Source organism: Arachis duranensis, chromosome 6, assembly GCF_000817695.3.
Source record: "Arachis duranensis cultivar V14167 chromosome 6, aradu.V14167.gnm2.J7QH, whole genome shotgun sequence".
Lineage (NCBI taxonomy): Eukaryota > Viridiplantae > Streptophyta > Magnoliopsida > Fabales > Fabaceae > Arachis > Arachis duranensis.
The window spans coordinates 8,389,353-8,407,617 of NC_029777.3; the positions used below are offsets into that span (position 1 = coordinate 8,389,353).

General features: G+C 35.2%; 1 protein-coding gene and 1 long non-coding RNA gene across 5 annotated transcripts in view; one reads left to right on the forward strand and one right to left on the reverse strand.

The window, feature by feature from the left end:
- The window catches only part of LOC127748422 (zinc finger BED domain-containing protein RICESLEEPER 2-like), a 3,122-nt gene extending 2,344 nt beyond the window's left edge, over nucleotides 1-778 (reverse strand). Inside the window, exon 1 of the mRNA XM_052262931.1 lies at nucleotides 8-778. Coding sequence (XP_052118891.1) covers nucleotides 8-778 — 771 coding nt within the window. The remainder of the gene's footprint in view (nucleotides 1-7) is intronic.
- A 4,076-nt stretch (nucleotides 779-4,854) lies between these two features.
- On the forward strand, nucleotides 4,855-7,911 carry LOC107492516 (uncharacterized). Of its 4 annotated transcripts, none has more exons than XR_002364865.2 (4): nucleotides 4,855-4,909; nucleotides 5,151-5,819; nucleotides 6,147-6,281; nucleotides 6,997-7,112. It is a non-coding gene; the product is annotated as an uncharacterized LOC107492516 (long non-coding RNA). The 4 variants fall into 4 exon arrangements; XR_002364864.2 differs by having other exon boundaries at nucleotides 5,717-5,819; XR_008010518.1 differs by lacking the exons at nucleotides 4,855-4,909; nucleotides 6,997-7,112 and adding an exon at nucleotides 7,597-7,911 and having other exon boundaries at nucleotides 4,930-5,819.
- The last annotated feature ends 10,354 nt before the right edge of the window (nucleotides 7,912-18,265 follow it).

Consider the following 18,265-nt stretch of genomic DNA (forward strand, 5'->3'; position numbering starts at 1 on the left):
AATGAACCAAAGTGTTGAGTTTAAATCTAGGATCAAGAACTGCCCCAAATGCAAGAACAACACTGTATTCTTCCCAATATTTCTTGAACTTAATCATCATTTTTTCTCCCATGTTCCTTATAAGCACTTCATCATTCTTCAAACTATTCATTAAAATCAGCTGGATTTGCCAAACTTGTAAAAAATACAAGTTGGATGTTGGGTAAGAAGTTCCAGACATCAACTTGGTAGTTTCGTAAAATGGTAACAAGAAATCACATATCTTTTCATTTCTTCTCCACTCATCTGATGAAGGACAAAACTCCCTAAACCCAGCTTCTTTTACTTTATACATTTCAAAAGCTTTCTTATAAGGAATAGCACTTGCAAGCATTGCATAAAGTGAATTCCACCTAGTTAGAACATCTAAACATAATGCAGTCGTATACTCAAGTCCCTCAATATCTTCAAAACATTCTTTAAATTTAACCATTCGACTTTCAGATTTTCTCAGAAACTGAATAGACTCTCTAATCTTATACACTGCATCACCACATATTTTCATTCCGTCTTGGACAATAAGATTTAAAATATGAGCAGAGCAACGAACATGAAAGAATTCACCACCACACAACAATGAACCATGCACATCCAAAGTACTTTTCAAGTGTTCAACACAAGTATCATTAGAAGAAGCATTATCCAAAGTAATGGAAAAAATCTTTTTATCAACTTTCCACTCAGTCAAAAGCGTAAAGATTTTAGAAGACAATTCAAATCCTGTGTGAGGAGGAGGCATATGACAAAAATTGAGAATTTTACTCTGTAATTTCCAGTTCTCATCAACAAAATGTGCAGTCAAACTCTCTTGTAAACTTTCACTATGTCAGCTTTAACCGTATTCCTAGAAGGAAGTTTCAAAGTTGGACTAATATATTTCACCCAATTTCTAAATCTCCTATCATCAATCATATTAAAAGGCTTATCCCCAGCAACTACATACCCAGCAAACATATCTCTAGCCACTCCTGAATCAATCTTAAGTGAACCCATTTTAAGTTGCAATTCTGCTATAGTCTGACCAATATCTTCATGCTTAATTTGAGTACAACTATCAAGATGCCGTTTTATAGTAGAAGTGCCATATCGCTTACCTCCAGCTTTAAACACTTTCTTGCATCCTTTACACTCAGCACGTTCTACTCCATCCTTATCTGGACCGAGCTTTTTGAAAAAATTCCAAACATCAGAGGTTGCTGGTCTCAGCCTTTTCGAACTAGGTTCATCAACCTCGACTGGAGCAGCCTCAGAACCAACTCCAGTGGTAACAAGGTTACTCACAGTTTCAGAATTCATATTTCCTGAAATAAAAGTAAATGTAAATTGTTTATATGAACTAAGTTTTTCAACCATTAGCAAATCATACAAAAAGCCGCAAGTATTTAGTCATAATCAAAACTCAACCATTATGAAGTATATTCAAAACTCAACCATTATCAAATTCAAGCATTTAACCAACAATCAACCATTATCAAGTATATTTAAAAATTGAATACTCATCTAGTTAGAACAATTTAGCACATTAACTTAAATGCATATTTTAACAACGAAATAAATTGTTGTCCCGCAATCAATGTATAGTCAAATACTGTTATTTTTCTTAAGAACTGGTACCACCCTCAAATCTCAATTACAACCAGTTGACCCTTTGCCAGGGCAAAATTTTAATTTATAAACCATAACTCAAAGTTATCTTATTTAACTTAATGTTTATAATTTCATACATATAACATTTATAATTACACACTTATTACATCTAATATTATTCAATTTTAAACCTTGGCAAGGGAAAAATTTTAATTTATAATGCTTACTGAAACAGAATAGGAGGAAAAATCTTAAAAGAAAAATAATCCCCAACTGTGAGATTCTAACAAATTTAGAACTGAATTATATGAAAACAACATCCAATCAAAGCTAAATTTATTGGGAACTAAATTTCAAAGACTCTGTATTCTAACAACAATCATAAAGGATTAAGTACCTTGGAGCCAAGTTTGGATCTGCCACAGGAAATCTTTCACCAGTTTTTGGGAGGGAATAGTAGTCTAAAAGAGAGGTTTTTGAGGGATCAATATGTTCACTCAATTCCTCTAATTGATCATCAGTGAAAAGCTGTCTAAGAACAGCCCCACCAGTGTTTGAAGCACCGCCAATAAGCCATTTATCATCGAGGCAATGGCTATACACACCAAACCTTGAATCCTCAATTCTTGTGTTACTCAATAGCTTAATAGCAAGTGTTGAACCAGAGAAGTGACCTATTCAACAAGAATATGATTGGAAAACAAGCTTTAGTTTAATAATTGAGAATAGGATGAATGAATGTCTAATCAAATGGCCTAGGAGAAAGATTTAGATGCAAAATAATGATATAGATGAATAATGAAACAACATATTTAACATTCTTGAAGCTGAAGTTTCTTATATAACAAGATTAAGCTGTCTATAATGAGAGTATGGCAGATCATGAATACTTGTGATTAAAGAAAAGTTGGAAGTTTAAAAAACTTACTGCTTGACCTGACACTCATAATCAAAACTCAACCATTATGAAGAACAAATTTAGAACTGAATTATATGAAAACAACATCCAATCAAAGCTAAATTCTAACAACTGCATAGACATCTGCATTTGATGTAACAACAGAACAAAAAAAGGATTAGTTGCATATGAATTGAAAGAATATGTACAATAGGTATGAGTTAACCACCAGAATGACAAATTCAAAGAATATGTCTTCTGTTTTTTTTTTATAATGACAGTGAGCTCAATAACTCAGATATTTCTTCTCATCAATAAAATTGTTCAATTCTCTTAAGATAACTCCACCCTTTTTCTGTACATAATAAATAACAACACCATGCACCTTCACTTAGCAACACACACTATAAATTACAATCATCAAGTATATCATATATCAACTTGTGTTAAACTGTTAATAATTTGAAAACAAAGAATTAGTTACAAATATGTGTTCAGGACTTCAGGTAATAGCATTAGCAAAGGTTAGAGTTGTGCAGACCTTGAAGGATCAAGGAGACAAGCAGGCAGCAGCCGTGACCGAGAGCGTGGAGTAGCCGTGACCGAGAGCGAGGAGCAGCCGTGACCTGTGACCGAGAGCGAGGAGCAGCAGATTCAGAGGACAAGCCACGACTCATAAGACCCAGGAGCCCAGGACCGAGACCAGCAGGCAGCAGCGACGACGGCCAACAGAGGTGAGGACGTAACTCTGAAGTTCGAGCTGAGGTCGCTGGACGATGGAATTGAGAGACTGAGAGTGACGGTGAGGAGCTTAGGATGACCGAGTGAGAGACTGAGAGTGGCGGTGAGGAACTGAGGAACTGAGGAACTGAGACTGATGAACCGAGTGAGAGGCTGAGATCCGTCGAGGAGACTGGAGAGTGGAGACGAGACGACTGAGTGTCTGGGTGCTGCCGTCTGCCGAGGAACTGAGAGGAGAGGACCGAGGAGTGAGAGTGAGGCAGCTGCAATGGGGATTAGGGATTGGGGAATGGCCGAATGGGGATTCAATTTAGGGTTTCAGGCTTTCAGCCATTTAGGTGGGTGGGGAATGGGGATTGGGTCGGGTCGGTTGGGGTGGGTTCATGGGTTCTGGGTCTGGGTTCATGGGTAATGGGTTCAGCAAAAAAAAAAACCTTCAGCCCGCCCCGCCCCGCCAAAGCCCACGATTTAAGCGGTTTGGGTTAGGCGGGCTTTTGTCTTACGACGGTCCCAAATTTCCAGCCCAGCCCACCTTTTTTGGCGGGTTACGCGGGCCGGCCCGGCAAATTAAGGCCCGTTTGCCACCCTTACTTGCTGCTCCTCGTTAACATCATCTCCTTCTGCACTGCCACAGTCTCTCTTTATGCTTCTTCTCTTCTTCTTTTGCTGCTACCTCATCTTCGTCTCTCTGCTTCTCCTCCAGCCTTCCTCCACTGCATCCTCCTCTCTCCCGGTTTGCTCTAACTCTCTGTCTCTGCAGGTTTTTCTAATCTCAGTTGATTATCTCTTTTAACTTGCTTTCCTTTCTCATGCCAGTTTCTTCTATTGATCTTTTCCGATGAAAACAAGAATACTACATTCTCATTCCAGTCTTTATGCGTATTATCAAGCTCTAAATACTAAAGTTAGGTAATGTTTGCTTGGATTTTGCCTCTTGATCAATCAACTCCTTATTGGGAACCTATTTTCCAGTAATTTTATTTCTTTTTTTATAGAACCTTGCATTTGAAGTTGGGTTTGAGTTTTGCTCTTCAGTGAGTCACACACTCTTTAATCTTTGATTATTACGACAACGTATGATAGAAGAATTCAGATCTAGAAATATGCCTTCAAACTTGGTAAGTTTCAACTTTTCTTTTTTTTATTTATTTTACAATCAATAATTAGTTTAAATTCTTTGATTTCAGGTTGTACTATTCAGGAGTGCAATTGGGTTCTCCTCCAGTTGATTTTTATGCGCAGATTGACACTAGCAGTGATGTTTTCTGTGTTAGCTACACTTTTTTCGGTGGTTGTCTCCAAACAAGAGGTCTCTTATGAATTATTTTAGTGATATTATCTTAAGTTGTAATCAGTAGGGGTGGCAAAGCGGGCCAATCCGCCCCGCCCAGGCCCACCTCATAAACGGGCAGACCGGCCCGCCCCGCCAACTAAAATGGGTTTAAAATGCTAGCCCGCCCCACTTTAGTTCCAATTTTGCAAAGGTAATCGCTTTCATCTAATTCCTTTAGCTCGGTTATTTTATTTTGGTGCTGGTGAATTTATGGGAATTTTTGTTCTGTATCTCTTCATCTCTTCTCTTCTCTGTTAGCGTTCGTCATCTGCTTCTTCTCTTGCCACCGCTCTGCTGTTCTTCGCTGCCAGGTGCAATGCTTTTTCTATTCTCCGCTGCAATTCTTCTTTTATTGTTTCTTTTTATTTTTATTATTTTAAAATTTGATAGTTTGCTTTCTAACTTATGCGTCTAGTACTCTTACTTCCTGGTAAATTTTATTATTTAATTCTATTATAACTTTTTAGTCTTTATTGATGTCAAATGTGTTGCTGCTGCTTAAGTGTTATTTTTACTGAGTTTGCTGCTCAAATTTTGTTATCACTTTATCAGAATGATGTTAGGTGAATTTCATGTTGCTCAGTTTGGACTTTGGAAATGAAAGCTTAACTTAGATTGGTGCCGATGAGTTTTTGCAAATCAAGGAAAAAGGCTCACATATGAATTGAATTCATTTCCATGTGCCGATGAGTTTGAATGGATGGCAATTTCTTAATATACTTCTCCGGCAAAGAAATGAAATAGGGAAGAATTGCATTAACGAAATGAAAAGTAGTATTATCTTTTAATTTCCATTTGTTGTGATTGATTATCGGTTTACTAATAGGATTTAATTTTATGTAAAGTGTTAAAACTTGTATATAGATATCACATTATATATTGTTACATCAGTATTATTTTTCATACCCACTACATGAATGCTCATCTTTGTGAGTGAATCATTTTGATTGCATGAACCTTTTACATTGTCTGTGCATTAGATATCACATTATATATTGTCTGTGCATTAGAATCAACCTCATTTTTTTTTCTTGAAAGAAAGATTATATGTAATGTCTATTAACTGTTGCCTACGCTATTTCTGAGTTTGGATTGGATTTCAATATTGTATATTTCAGTGCATATTAGGGGGGGAAAAAAGGTACAACAAAGAAGCAAAAAGAACCGTTGTTCCAATGCTATTTAACTGCTATCATTGCTGTGTAGTTTGAGTTATTACAGGTTAGCCTAGCTATTTATATATTCAATATTCATTCTAAACTCCCATTTAGTGTTTATTGAAGTTCTCTATTATTCATGTTGCACTCCTAACTCTTGGGATAGGTGGAACTCCGTTAATTAAGTATCGGTCTAAAAGAAGTGGTTTTAGTATTCCACTCCTGTAGTTAACGTAAACACTTTATCTTAACTCTTCATCTATTATAGTTTGTTTTGGTTTTCCTTCATGACCAAGTGATTATAATACCAAAGTTTAACTTAGTTGCCCAAAAGATTCATTGGTGAACCTTGCTTATCTAAGAATTTCTCTTATGTGTTTGAAACTTTCAGGATTTTGGTGTTCTCATGATCCCAACAGTACCAGGGTCTCCACCAAAGCTACAAACAGATCCATCTGAATTAGAAGTTTTTCGAGCAAGGGCATTTAGCTTGCTGTTCATTGCTGGAGTCTCTGGATTTTGCCAGGTTGTTCCTCTCTCCACTATTATATATTTTTTAGAACTAATTGAAGCAATAAGAGGCCTCTTCTTATTTTAATATATCAGCAGGACTTTGCTCTCGTTGAATGCATGGTTTGACTATTATTTCAATTAGTGCCTTCATTATATATATTCCACTAGCCTTGCTTGCTTCATTTCTTTTACGGGCCTAGCTCATTATCATTATTAGGTCCTTTATCTTCTAGATTATTTCAAAATATATAGATGTGCCTTTCTAATATAAATTCATTATTGACTCTAAATTAGGATTTTTCCCTTAAGAAAATTTAATAGCTCTTTTTCTTTTTTTCAAATAGTAGTTTTCAAACTAAATTATTCAGTAAATTGCTTCATGAGAAGGGAAGAGAATATATAATTGACGTGTGTGGTGTTTCTTTTTTTTTTTTCATCACATGCTTTGAATTGAAATAGATCAGGTCATCTGTAGTTAATTAGCTACCTATTTTGTATGTATGGATAAACTCTCGCAGTCATTTTATTTCATGAATTTTCTATATATTTTATGGTCTATATATTTTTTAATTGACAGGATGTGAGGCTTATGAGAAGAGGATATAATGTTATTTTTTGTGCCTTAAAATACTAGTGTAGTACTAAATACGCTTCAAGGATTTGGCCAATTTTAAGGGCTGGGTTCTTGTTCTTATTTTTCTCTTATTTTTATTTATTTTTTTTACCAGAGAATCACTTACAGTTAGATTCCCAGTTATGCTTGCTTGGTAAAAAGAAACTTCTTTGCAGAGGAATAACTGGTTTTCAGGTACTTCCGTTTATTTCTGATTTTTCTGCCAATGAGTCCTTTGTCTTTTCTCCCTTGAAACTCCTTTTTCTCTAATATTAACTGGAATATACACCTTCTGCACTTTCTGTCTCTTTTGGCAAGTCCTTTGCTGTCTCCTTTGATTCATACATGATAGCAGTTTATCAGAAGGTTAAGAATTGTGTGCTTGCTCAATTAACTGAGATTGTAATTTTAGCTTAATATATATCAACATGTCACATCTTTCCCATTTATTTTTGTTCTCTTTTTTCCTTCTTATTTTTAGCTAATTTTGTTCTTCATATGTGAAATTTCGAATAGATTAATTTGACATGGTTAATCGAAAAAAGGTTATCAAATTAGTCCGGTTCATTGTTGGACCTTTTGTATTTTTTGACTATCCAATTGGAGTATTTATTTATAATAAAAAGCTTCTGTATTTATTTATAATAAAAAGCTTTTCCAGCATCTATTTATTTATAATAAATTTAAGTAGGTTTTATTTTATCCTTTTCTTTAGGTTTGAAATTGATTGCGTAGCTTCCATTCTATTTTCAAGCTTTGTAATTGTGTGAGGAGCGTCCAACGAGTTAAGGTACTTTATTTTTATTTACTTAATTGTTTATCAATTAATGTTTTATTGTAGTTAAAATGTGATTTGTTCATGCATTTAGTTAAGATGCACTATTACAATGGGACAGGTTATGAATATGAGTCAGAGTCGCAATTGGATGTACAATAGACTAAGACTTGGTCGAAAGGGTTTAACTAGTGAATTTACAAAAGGGGTAGAAGAATTTATTTCCTTTGCTGAGAGATCAGCAGATTTGTCAAGTGGACAAATTAGATGCCCTTGTTCTAGACTTCTAGGTGTAAAAACAAGGTTTATATGAAGTCTGAAGATGTAATAATCCATCTATATAGGAAAGGATTTGTTCCTGATTATTGGCTTTGGACAAGTCATGGAGAAAATTACCCAACTTTATGTGAGATCCCTAATAGGACGGGAGAACTTGGGTTAACTTCAGTAAAGATTGATTGTTGCGTTAATGGTTGCATGTTGTTCTATGCGAAAGATTGCAAAGATTTAAAGGAATGCAAGTTTTGTGGTGCACCACGGTATGATGCGAAAATAGTGAATGGAAGGCACAAGGAGATTCCTGTGAAAAGGATACACTACTTGCCTCTTTTTCCTAGCTTAAAACGATTATATGCTTCTTTGAGTTCTGCTCCACATATGAGTTGGCACCGTGCACAACAGAGGGAACCAGGAGTACTATGTCACCCATCGGACGGGGAAGCATGGAAGCAATTTGATCTCAAGCATTCAGACTTTGTAGCTGAACCAAGGAATGTGAGATTAGGTTTATGTGCTGATGGATTTTCCCCCTATAATCAATCAGCTACCCCTTACTGTTGTTGGCCTGTGATTGTGACTCCCTACAATCTTCCACCAGAACTATGCATGACCACGCCATCTATGTTCCTGACCTTAATAATTCCTGACCCTATAATCCCAAGGGAAAAATAGATGTTTATTTGCAACCGTTGATAGATGAGTTGAAGTTGTTATGGAATGAAGGTGTCATTACATGACATATCCCAAAAGAAGAATTTTTTTTATGAAAGCTGCACTCATGTGGACTATAAACGATTTTTCTGCATATGGCATGTTATCAGGTTGGAGCACTGCAGGTAAATTGGCATGTACGTGTTGTATGAATCAATCAATTGCTTTTACTTTAAAACATGGTGGTAAATGCTTTTGGTTTGATAGCCATCGTCAATTTTTGCCTTTGGATCATCCATATCGAAGAAATAAGGTTTCATTTTTGAAAAATCGAATTGTGACAGCTCAAGCTCCGGTTAGATTGTTAGGCGAGGAGGTTTGGCGAAGTGTTTGCAATCTTTGAAGAAGTACAGAAGGTCAATCTTGTTCATGTCTTGGTTTTAGTATTTCTCATAATTGGACAAAACGAAGTATATTTTGGGAGTTACCGTATTGGAAAGACAATTTGTTAAGACATAACCTTGATGTGATGCACATTGAGAAAAATGTCTTTGATAATGTCTTTAATACGGTAATGGATATTAAAGACATGACTAAAGACAATGTGAAGGCAAGAATGGATTTGAAGGAACTCTACCGACAAAAGGATTTAGAGTTGCAATCAAATACATGAAACCCAAAGCAAAATTCACTCCCTCTATGGAACAAAAAAGGGCAGTTTATAAATAGGTTAGTGAGATTAAAATGTCAGATGGATATGCTTCTAATTTGCGTAGATGCATAAATATTCGAGAAGAGAAACTGTTTGGGATGAAAAGCCATGACTGTCATGTCTTTCTAGAACGTTTGTTATCAATTGCCTTTGCCAATCTTCAACTCCAAATCTGGAAGCCTATAGCTGAATTAAGCAAATTTTTCAAGGATTTGTGCTCCACAATTTTGTAGCCGATGACTTATTGTTGATGGAGCAAAATATTATCACCACCACATGTAAGTTGGAGCAAATTTTTTCTCCAGGATTTTTTAACTACATGGAGCATTTGATAGAGTATATGAGGGTCTCTGCCAGTCTTTGGACACGAAAGAAGGAGAAAAATGTATATATAGAATCGCAAAGAGGCGGAAAAGAAGAACGAGAGATTTGGATCAGATTAAGTGCATAAAGGATAAGGATGGAGAGGTGTTGGCTCAAGAGGAGAAGATTAATGAAAAGTAGAAGAGCTACTTCTACGAGTTATTTAATGAGGGACAGAAGACTCTTTCGAGCCTTGGTCGATTATGCACAAGGGAAGAAGATAAAAACTTTGACTACTATCGAAGGATTCAAGACTTCGAGGTAAAAGAGGCTCTAAAGCAGATGAAAAATGGCAGGGCAGTAGGACCTGATAATATCCCGATTGAGGTTTGGAAGGGTCTTGGAGAAAAATGCATCAACTAGTTAACCAAGCTTTTTAATGAGATTTTAAGGTCAAAAAAGATGCCTGATGAGTGGAGAAAGAGCACCTTGGTACCTATCTACAAGAATAAGGGGGATATACAAAGTTGCGAAAACTATAGAGGGATTAAGCTCATGAGTCATACTATGAAGTTATGGGAAAGGGTGATAGAACGGAGATTGAGAAAAGAGACACAAGTAACAAAGAACCAATTTGGATTTATGCTAGGAAGATCTACCACTGAAGCGATATACATATTAAGAAGGATGATGGAGAGGTATCGTAGTAATAAAAGGGATTTACATATGGTGTTTATTGATTTGGAAAAAGCGTATGATAGGGTACCAAGGGAGGTCTTATGGAAGGTTTTAGAAAAGAGGAGAGTAAGGATCGCATATATTTCGGCAGTTAAAGACATGCATGATGGGGTCACAATTAGTGTGAAGACTCAAGGTAGTGTGACGGAGGAATTTCTTATTGGTATAGGATTACACCAGGGATCATCCTTAAGTCGATACCTTTTCACATTAGTCTTGGAAGTACTCACAGAGCACATCCAAGAGCCTGTGCCATGCTGCATGCTTTTTGCCGATGATATCGTCCTTATGGGAGAGTCAAGGGAAGACCTAAATAAGAAGTTGGAGTTATGGAGAGAAGCTTTAGAAGTGTATGGTCTGCGCATAAGCCGTAGCAAGACGAAATATATGGAATGTAAGTTCAGTCTGAGAAGGGAAAACCCCAATATAGAGGTGAAGATTGGAGAGATTGAACATGATGTAAATCATAGGATCCAAGCAGGTTGGTCAAAATGGTGGAGTGCATCTGGTTTTATATGCAACAAAAAAGTGCCTTTAAAACTTAAAGGTAAATTCTATCGCACCGCTATAAGACCGGCTATGTTGTATGGTACGGAGTGTTGGGCGGCTAAAGGGGAGCACGAACATAAGCTGAGTGTGGCAAAGATGAAGATGTTGAAATGGATGAGTGGTCATACGCGATTGGATAAAATAAGGAATGAAGATATAAGGGAGAGAGTTGGAGTAGCACCCATTGTGGAAAAGATAGTTGAATCGCGTCTCAGGTGGTTTGGACATGTGAGAAGAAGACCGATAGAACATCCAGTCAGGAAGGTGGACGAGATGGAAGATGGACAAAGGGCGAAAGGCAGAGAAAGACCTAAGAAGACCATCCATGAGGTGGTCAAACGAGATCTACATGTAAATGGTCTCTGTAGACATGATATATGACAGAGCACAATGGCGTCGTTTGATTCATGTAGCCGACTCCACTTAGTGGGACAACGCTTTGTTGTTGTTGTTTGTATCTTCCGTATAAAGCAAGAGTGGGAGGTCCAGTCCAATATCGATGGATGTATCCATTTGAGAGGTATAACTTTAATTCAATGCTTAGTCATTTAATCTCAATCTTATGGCTGCCACTCTATGCTTACATGTTACGTGCCTTTAGGTACTTGAATAGATTAAAGCGAATGGTTAAAAATAAATCACGCATTGAAAGATTCCATTTGTGAGGCATACATGAGTCAAGAAACCTCTCATTTCTGCACTTATTATTTTGAGTCTCATGTACAATCAATGAGAACTAATTTGGGCCGGAATGATGACGGTGGAGCCATCAATATTCAATTTCCAATTTTATCAATATTCAACCATCGTGGACGCGCATCTAGGATAATTAAGAGCCGATACTTAGAGGATAAAGAGTTGGTTGCTGCACACTTACATGTTCTACAAAATTGTGAAGAAGTTGAACAATACATTGAGTAAGATCACCAAATACTCCATTTTTATAGTTTAGTAGTCTTATTTACGAAGTACTTATATATATGTATATTTATATGAAATTTAGATATTTTGTGAAAGATTTGAGAGGTAAAAATCCAAATATCAGCCAAGATGAAACCAACCGAAGAATAACATTAGAATTTCCAACTTGGTTTGAGAATTATGTAAGTTTCCTACCATTTCTTGTTAAATATTTTCATTTTTGTAAGTTAGTTATTAACACCTTGGATCTTTTCTAGATTCATGATAGCAGAAATTAAGTAATGAATCAAAGTTTACACCACTTGGCATGGGGTCCTAGTAAAAAAGTGCAGAGTTATTCTTGGTATATAGTAAATGATTTTAAGTTTCATACAGAAAATTGAAGTGTTGGTAAAAAAAACTTTCAATGCTGGAGTTTGTGTTAAGGGAGATGATGACAGCAATGAGGAAAGCTATTATTATGGAGTAATTAAAGAAATCATTGAGATTGAATACTCTGGATGTGAATTGAATAGATTATTGTTGTTTAAGTATTAATGGTTTGATTGTACTCTTAATCGTGGAGTCAAGATTAATAAACAACTTGGCATTGTGGAGGTGTGTAACACAATAGAATATTCAAGATACGATCTTTTCATATTTGCTCAAAATGCAATTCAAGTTTATTATGTCCCATATCCTGAAAAGATAAGAGAAAAGACCAATTGGTGGGGAGTTATCAGAACCAAATCAAGACGTACAGTTGATGATCGGTATACACTAGAAGATGCATATCAAGATGAAACAACACCTGAAGAACTTGTAGGAAATGATGAACCATTTGGAAGTTTAAGAGCCAAGGATGGTGCAAACGAAGAAGTTCAAGTGAATGAAGTAAATGTAGTTCACACAGATGATGGGGAGTTTGAGTTTGACAATAATTCTGAATATGACAGTGAAGATCAGATGGATATTTTGCTTGATGATAATGAAGAAGATAACAATGATGAGAATCAAAACAATGTTGATAGTGATAGTGATAGTGAGGATTATTAGTCTATTGCTACCCCCAAAATCGATGCTTTCTTCTCTTCTTCTCAGCGCAGGTTAACTTACTCTTCTCTTCTGTTTTGTGGGAAGGAATTGAATTGAATTTTGATGCCCTTAACTTCATTTCTATTTATTCTGTGTTAGTAGTTGTATGAGAATAAGAAGAAGACAGAACAGAAAGAGAGCAAATAGTATAGGAAGTGGCAGTAGAGAAATAGCAGATAGAGATAGGTGAAGAATGCAAAAATCACAGATGAGGGAATATCAGTGAGTTCCCAAATTGGTGGAAAAATATAAATTGTTAACTGCTTATTTTAACGTAATTAGATGCCAATCTCTCCACAAATTCCCACTCAATTCTTTTACTACTTCCAAGTGAATAAATTATTAATTGCTTATTTTACTGAAAAGACCATTTATTTGAATTAATAATACATGGTAGTGTTTATTTTATCTGAAATTAGACAGTGACAAAAGAAAAGGAAAATAAAAGATGACATCCAACAATAAAATAAAAAAGGTGAAATTGCCACAACTTGCTGAAAGTTTAGAAAAACCAATAACATCCAATTCTACTGCTACTCCATCTGCTACAGCGGCCAATACACTTCCGTCATTAACTCCCAATCCAAGTACTTTTGAAAACGCTCAAACAATGTCAGATCAAAGAGAGCAAGTACCTAACAATGAAGTTGAAACCTAAGGCAATCAAATTGGAGTGTTATCTATTCACGCGTCTTCAAATGTTGAGACAAGTCAAAGGAAGCTAAAACTGGATTTGGCAGGAGAATGGTACGTTTATATAGAATAAATGTACATAACAATGAAACTACTTATTAATAGAATAGGAAAATAGATACTTATTCAGATATAAATAATAAAGAATATAATAATTGAATAAAAAAATTATTATTTCTTAAAAAATAAACAGATTTTGAAAATTTTTATTAATTTGTTTTGCATGGGTTTAATTAGTTATTATATCTCAATCTCAATGATATATATTTATGATTAGTTATTAGTAATTTTTAAGGGTATTATAGCATTTTCTGATAATTACAAATGACTCTTGGGTTCTCTCTAGTGTTGTATTTTTTTAATATATCTAATATTTAATCATGACAAATTGTTTGTTATATGCCATTGTTCATTAATTTATTAATGTCAACTATAAGCCTTTGGTGCTTGATCTGTTGATGATTTTATTTTGTGTTTTGTGAGGATATATTTACTTCTTTAACAAATTTTTTGGATTTAAGATAAATTTATTCTGTTTTTACTATTAGACATGGTCTTATCATTCTAAGTTTACTTTTTTAATACCTTACAAGACTACAATAATTTTTTTTGAAGTTAACCTCTTATATTGTATTTCGATTGATATTAAGTAACATCTACAGATTTTTTACCTTCACCTACCGTGACTCATGCAATTTCGGACATTATTAAAGGGCATTACTCTTAACCGTGGCCTTCGTGAAAAAAAATACCAGATGCTACTAGAAAATTTTGGTAGGAAAAGTTCGAAGTTGGTTTTAGAGAAACATTTAATCTTTGGTAGATTAAGAATTAATTCTAAGTTTGAAAAATATAATATATATTAACTTATAACTATTCTTGCTTGTGTTCATTATCTAGAGCAAACATGAGTTTTTTCCTTCAGATCTTCATGGGGCTCAAAAAAATTTTGAGAAGCGAGGTGCGATTTTACTAAAAAATTTGTTGGGAAAAACTTGTGCAAGTCATATCAAACCTCAATGGATACGAGATGTTGTGTGGGATGCTGTCTATGCTTATTGGAATACTGACACTGAATTTCTACAAAAGAGCGCGCGGAAAGTAAAATTGCAGCGGATTTGGAGCGGCTCTTCATACTGCTGGCTCAATTTCTGTACCCAACAGAAAGCTAATATGGTGATATTATAAAAAAACTTAGATCTTTTTTGTTATAATTTTATACACTTCAATTGGTGGTTGATACTCATAGGTTTTTTAATTTATATGTTTAGTAGAAAAAATCATTAAAAAAGACTCTAACACAGTTAGAATTGTTTGTGAAGACTCACAAACACAAAGATGAGACATGGATAGATAAAAAATCAAAACATGTTGAGGTGAGTCTATCTTAATCAAAATATATATCTCTCTGTATGTATTATTTTAATATTGCATTAGGGCTAGTGTTTCAGAATAGCCCTATGAGGCGAAACACTAGCCCTAATGCAATATTAAAATAATACATATAAAGGGAGAGATATATATTTTGATTAAGATAAACTCATCTCAACATATTTTGATTTCTTATCTACCCATGTCTCATCTTTGTGTTTGTGGGTCTTCGCAAACAATTCTAACTGTGTTGGAGTCCTCTTTAATGATTTTTTCTACCAAAGATATAAATTAAAAACCTGAGTATCCACTACCAATTGAAGAGTATAAAATTATAAATGAAAGGTCTAAGTTTTTCTATAACATCACCACATTAGCTTTGTGTTGGGTAACAGAAATTAAGCCAGCAGTATGAAGAGCTGCTGTGCAATCAGATGCTCGATTTAATTTGCCTTGCGCGCTCTTTTATAGAAATCCAGCGTCAGTATTCCAGTAAGCACAGAGAGCATCCCACACAATATGGACAATACTTGCACGAGCTTCTTTTAATAAAGCCACACCTCGCTTCTCAAAATTTTTTCGAGCCCAATAGAGATCTGGAGAAAAAACTGATATTTGCTCTAGATAATCAACACAAGGAAAAATAGTTATAAGTTGATATATATTATATTTTTCAAACTTAGAACTAATTCTTAATCTACCAAAGATTAAATGTTTCTTTAAAACCTATTTCAAACTTTTTCCACCAAAATTTTCTAGTAGCATACGGTATTTTTTTCCACGAAAGCCAGGCCGAGAGTAATGCCCTTTAATAATGTTCGAAATTGCATGAGCCGCGGTAGGTGAAGGTAAAAAAATATGTAGATATTAAGAATATAATATAAGAGGTTAACTTCAAAAAAATAAAATTATTGTAGTCTTGTATGGTGTTAAGGAAGTAAACTTAAAATGATAAGGCCCTGTTCTAATAGTAAAAACATAATAAATTTATCCTAAATCCAAAAAATTTGTTAAGGAAGTAAATTTATCCCCACAAAATACAAAACAAAATTTATTGATGACAACATATCAAATACCAAAGGAGTGAAATCTTCTTATAGTGAACAACAGATCAATAAATTATTACAAAGCAGTTTGTCATGATTAAATGTTAAATATATAAAAAAAATACAACACTAGGAGAACCTAAGAGACATTTGTAATTACTAGAAAATACTATAATACCCTTAAAAACTACTAATAACTAATCAGAAATATATATATCATTGAGATTGAGATATAATAACAACTAATCAGACCCATTCAAAACAAATTAATAAAGATTTTTAGGATCTGTTTATTTTTTAAGAAATAATTAATTTTTTATTCAATCATTATATTCTTTATTATTTATATCTAAATAAGTATCTATTTTTTTATTCTATTAATAAGTATTTTTATTGTTATGTACATTTATTCTATATAAATGTACCCTTCTCCTGCCAAGTCCAGTTTTAGCTTCCTTTGACTTGTCTCATCAAACAAATCTACAATCTATATCCGAGAGTACTAGTCTCCCGAGTCGTTCTCCCTTGAAATTGCCAAAGTGTGCATCTTATTGACTTAGTAAGCCTCGTTGGAATTCTTCGAAGGTTTTAGCAAAGTAATGAAAAACAAACAATCAATTATCAAAAGGCTTGGCTTAGGGTTGGCATTAGAACTTTTATCCTTATAGTCCATTCAATGTTGACAACAATTAGGCCTTGCTTCATTTAGTTATCCCCTAAGTATAGAGGAAAATCAAATAAAAACAATCAACTTGAGTCACAAGTCCTAGCTTCACCTCATGGGAATCTAGCTTTAGTGCACTCCAAGTCAATTAGCAATCCCTAACTCCAAATCAATTATTGATACAACTATTCAACTTCTTCCAATGACCAAACCCTATGCCAAGTGTAAAAATTCTACCCCATATCTAGTGTGGACATTTTATCAAACATGTGATGAGCATGAAAGAAGGTCATAGTAAAATGAAGAGAAAGGTAGAATTAAAGATGTTGCAATGCAAGGAATTAACAACAATTGTCAAAGAGCAATAATGAGGATCAAAATCTCAAAGTATCAATGGAATCCAAAAATCATAAAGTTGAATCCTAGATCCAAGGAATTTTAGCAATTACAACTACAACTTGAAATTGAAAAAGGAAACCTATTACATGAACAAAATGAAGTGAAAGTTGCAATGGATCTCACCAAGGAATGGGTAGAAATCCAGAATTTTGATGAAGAAGAACCCTAGTAAGAACTTGAGTCCTCTCTTCTCTCTCCCCCCAAAAATATCTCAAAATTAGAAAATGAACTAAGTGTCTTTGACTCTTGCTCCATTGGTCCTCTTAAAACTTTTCCCGCCAATTCACTTCTCAAAAGTTAAGATCTCTAACCAACTCCACGCCTGAGTCACGTGACTTCTAAAAAAATCATATTCGAGCATCGGCGCGTACGCGCAAGGTATGCGCACGTGCCATGGATGCGGTTTTGGAGTGTACGCGGAGGTGGGACGTACGCGTGCGCGTCCATGAGAATCCTGGCTTAGCCGCTACTCAAGCCGGCTCGTGGCTTGGCTCTTGGCCTCGGCTTCACGTTGCTCTTATCCGCGCGGGCGCGTCAGGTGCGCGCACGCGCCCATGTGGAAATTTCCAAAGCTCAATTCTCATGCTTCCCTCCTTTGCACCCGTCTTCCTTCTCTTTTCCTGTCCATTCCTACTCTATATCCTGGAACCACTTAACACACAAGTCACGGCATCGAGTGGCATCAAGAGAAGATTAGAAATGTATCTATTTTAGTGCAAAATAAGCATGTTTTCATTCATGAGACAAAACTAGGAAAGGAATGCAAATCCTTGTATTTTCATGCAGAAAGTGTGTGAAATCATTGATAAACCCTTTGAAATTAGCACAAGATAAACCCTCAAAATGGGGTTTGTCAACCTCCCCACACTTAGATTCTAGCATGTCCTCATGCTTAGAAAAATGCAAAGAAACGCAGAAGACCGAGGAGTCACAAACGTATAGGACTCACGAAATGCAACCTACTTATATGCATGCAACTACGACTAGTGCTGTTATCTACTTGGTTAGAAACAAATCAGCTTTCTTATGACATATGCGAGCACATGGGACACGATGGTGGTCAATGCATGGGACTTGCCAATTTCTAAGCATCAAATGCAATATATACAACTTTGCATGAGGAATGCTCGCGAGAGCCGGGAATCAAAGGATTGAGCATCGAACCCTCACCGGAAGTATTTGCGCTCTGATCGCTCAAGTGTTTAGGGT